Source organism: Echinops telfairi, unplaced genomic scaffold (genome assembly GCF_000313985.2).
Source record: "Echinops telfairi isolate 266 unplaced genomic scaffold, ASM31398v2 ScPeMD7_7473;HRSCAF=8511, whole genome shotgun sequence".
In the NCBI taxonomy this organism is placed as follows: Eukaryota; Metazoa; Chordata; class Mammalia; order Afrosoricida; family Tenrecidae; genus Echinops; species Echinops telfairi.
Genome location: NW_022111377.1, coordinates 8,740,969 through 8,743,739, shown reverse-complemented (window position 1 = coordinate 8,743,739; position 2,771 = coordinate 8,740,969). Strand labels below are relative to the sequence as shown.

At 44.5% G+C, this 2,771-nt stretch overlaps 1 protein-coding gene across 1 annotated transcript in view; it reads right to left on the bottom strand.

The window, feature by feature from the left end:
• Positions 1-195: 195 nt before the first annotated feature.
• The window catches only part of ASB13 (ankyrin repeat and SOCS box containing 13), a 38,945-nt gene continuing 36,369 nt past the window's right edge, over positions 196-2,771 (bottom strand). The window contains exon 5 of the mRNA XM_045285590.1: positions 196-254. Coding sequence (XP_045141525.1) covers positions 196-254 — 59 coding nt within the window. The remainder of the gene's footprint in view (positions 255-2,771) is intronic.

Sequence of the window (2,771 nt, the reverse complement as noted above, 5' to 3'; positions counted from 1 at the left end):
AGGAAAGTTGTATGTTTCATTGTTGCTACACTGCAACCTGACTGGCTCGTCTCTTCCCCGGGACCATTCCGTAAGGGGATGTCTCATTTAGGCCTCAGTTTTAAGGGCTCCCGTTGTCACCCTCAGGCCTCTGAAGGCTCAGGCTGGCCCACCAGAGCTCTCTGCCTGGCCTGCCCTGCACTCCACTCCCCGCTTTCACCCTCGCGAGAGCACTGAGCGGGTGAAGAAGGCGTATTCTTTAAAGATAAAAGGTTCTTTTGGAAAAGAGAGAAAACAAAGGGAATAGGTCATGATTCTCAATACATCACAGGGTTTGGCTAAGGGACGCAGGGTCTTAACTGTGAATTGTGCGCCTTCCAGATCTTTCTCGGGACCACAGACTAATTAGTTGCTACAATTCAACCTTTTTAAAAATGAAGGCGGAAACGAAGATTCTGTTTTTGATGTCCTGTTTTTGATGTCCGCCCAATCTTATTTATTTATTGGCTGTTTTTGAGGACAGAAGCAGCAAGACCTACGCCAACTCAACTATTTCTCCGTGGACAATTCAGTGACGGCGACGGTATTTTTCGAGGGGTGCAATCATTCTCTGCCTCCTTTTTGGAGGTCCCCCCCCCCACTCCCATCAAGTTACTGTCTGGTCTTTCGAGTTTCTGTGGTCTATTTGAACCCATCAATATGCAGTGGACGCCGGAATCTGATAGAATGGCCTTGTTTTTCTGAGTCAACAGCATCAGATTCGCAAGCAGCATGCCACCCCAGCCCCCACTCTCCCTAATTAATCTAGAGAGTCGGAAGTGAGGAAATGAGAAACTGTCAAGTTATTAGGCCAGCCAGTCCCACAGCTCAGTGCTGCCCAATGCTGCTTCCTGATTTCTGAATTAAAATAATACTGCTAATCCCCTGAGAGAAAATAAGAATTAGGTTCATAACAGAGCTCACTGTGTGTGATACTAACACTCTAGCAAATGCTCTAGCCTGGTAACGAACGGGATGAAAAGTATCTTCTATTTGCCACAGCCAAGACTCAGAAGTTAGACCAGAAAAAAGACTCCTCCGGTTATGAAGTCTAGAATACCTACTTACCAAACTTGGCAGAAATATTTTACCAAAATTATATTTACAAATCATCAATGAAATAACAATCTGTCCCCCTGCCCCAAGGCTAACCACAGTCTCGCATCATGGATTTTCTTCCAATACATGACTCAATGAATAAATATGTTGTTGGTGGTGTAATCATAATCCAGATGAGATGTCAGCGCTGCACACTAAATTGTAATGAACGATAAACTGGAAAAGCCAAGGAACCTGAAGTCCTTTCTCACGTCATTAACTCGTACAATATTCTTGCCAACTGAAAGGGCACAGGGCAAGGAAAGCTACTCTGACAAACAAAATGGCAGTGGGTTGGAGTCCCTGGGTGGTTCAGATTGTTAACATGCTCAACAGTTAAGAGAAAGGTTGGCGGTTCAAGACCATCTGCAGGTGTCTCGGAAGAAAGACCTGGAGAACTACTGCTAAAACGTGAGTCACTGAAAATCCTGTGAAAGATAGCTCCACCCTGACACACAAGGGGCCACTATGAGTTGGAGTTCAGTCCTGGGTGCCAGGGTGCCACAATGCCTCAATATTTAAGGCCTTGGCAATACACTGAGGAAGTGGATGGACTTTTGGTCTCTGCTCAAGCCCTCCCTCAACCCAAGAACACTTTGTTTTAGCAAGGTAGTACTCTGTGATGCTCACCCCCCAGGCACATTGGCTGAAGACAAAATGGATGCATAAGCAAATGTGATGAAGAAAGTGGATGGTGCCCAGCTGTCAAAAGATATAGCATCAAAGTTAGTTAATTAAAAGATATAGCATCTGGAGTCTTAAAGGCTTGAAGTTAAGCAAGCAGCCATCTAGCAGAGAAGCAACAAACCCACATGGATGAAGCACACCAGCTTGTGCGATTATGAAGTGTCAATGGGATCAGGTAACAGGCATCAGAAGACACAAAACAAAACAAAAAATATATTGTTGAGAACAAGGAGGGTTGGAGCAGAGATCCAAACCCATCTGTAGACAATGAGACAGCCCCTCACAGAAGGGTCACAAGAAATGGATGAGTCAACCAGGGTGCAGTATAGCATCGATGAAACACACAATATTCCTCTGGTTCTTTAAAGCTTCCTCACCCCCGACTATCATGACCCAAGTCCTGCCTTTCAGTTCTGGCTAGACAGGATCATGTACACTGGTACACAGAAGAGCTCATGACACACGCAATCCAGGTCAGATAAACCCTTCAGGAACAGAGATGGGAGTAAGTGATACCAAGAGTGAAAGGGGGAAGGTGTGGGGAGGAGGAGAAGAAGGGAGAACCGATCACAATGATTGACACATAATTCTCCCCTTCCCCAGGGGGATGAACAACAGAAACTGTGGGTGAAGGGACACAGCGGTTGGCGTAACATATGAAAACAATAAATAACTGATAATTTATCAAAGGGTCAAGAGGGTGGTGGTGGGGACAGGAGCTGATACCAAGGGCTCAAATAGAAAGTACTGTATATACTCGAGTATAAGTCAACCCGAATATCAGCCAAGGCACCTAATTTTACCACAAAAACTGCATTAAAAATGTGCTGAAAAACTTGGCTTATACATGTATACGGTAAATGTTTAGAAAATGGTGATGGCAACATATGTACAAATGTGCTTGAGACAAATGATGTATGGATTGTTATAAGAACTGTAAGTGCCCCTAAGAAAATGATTTTATTTAT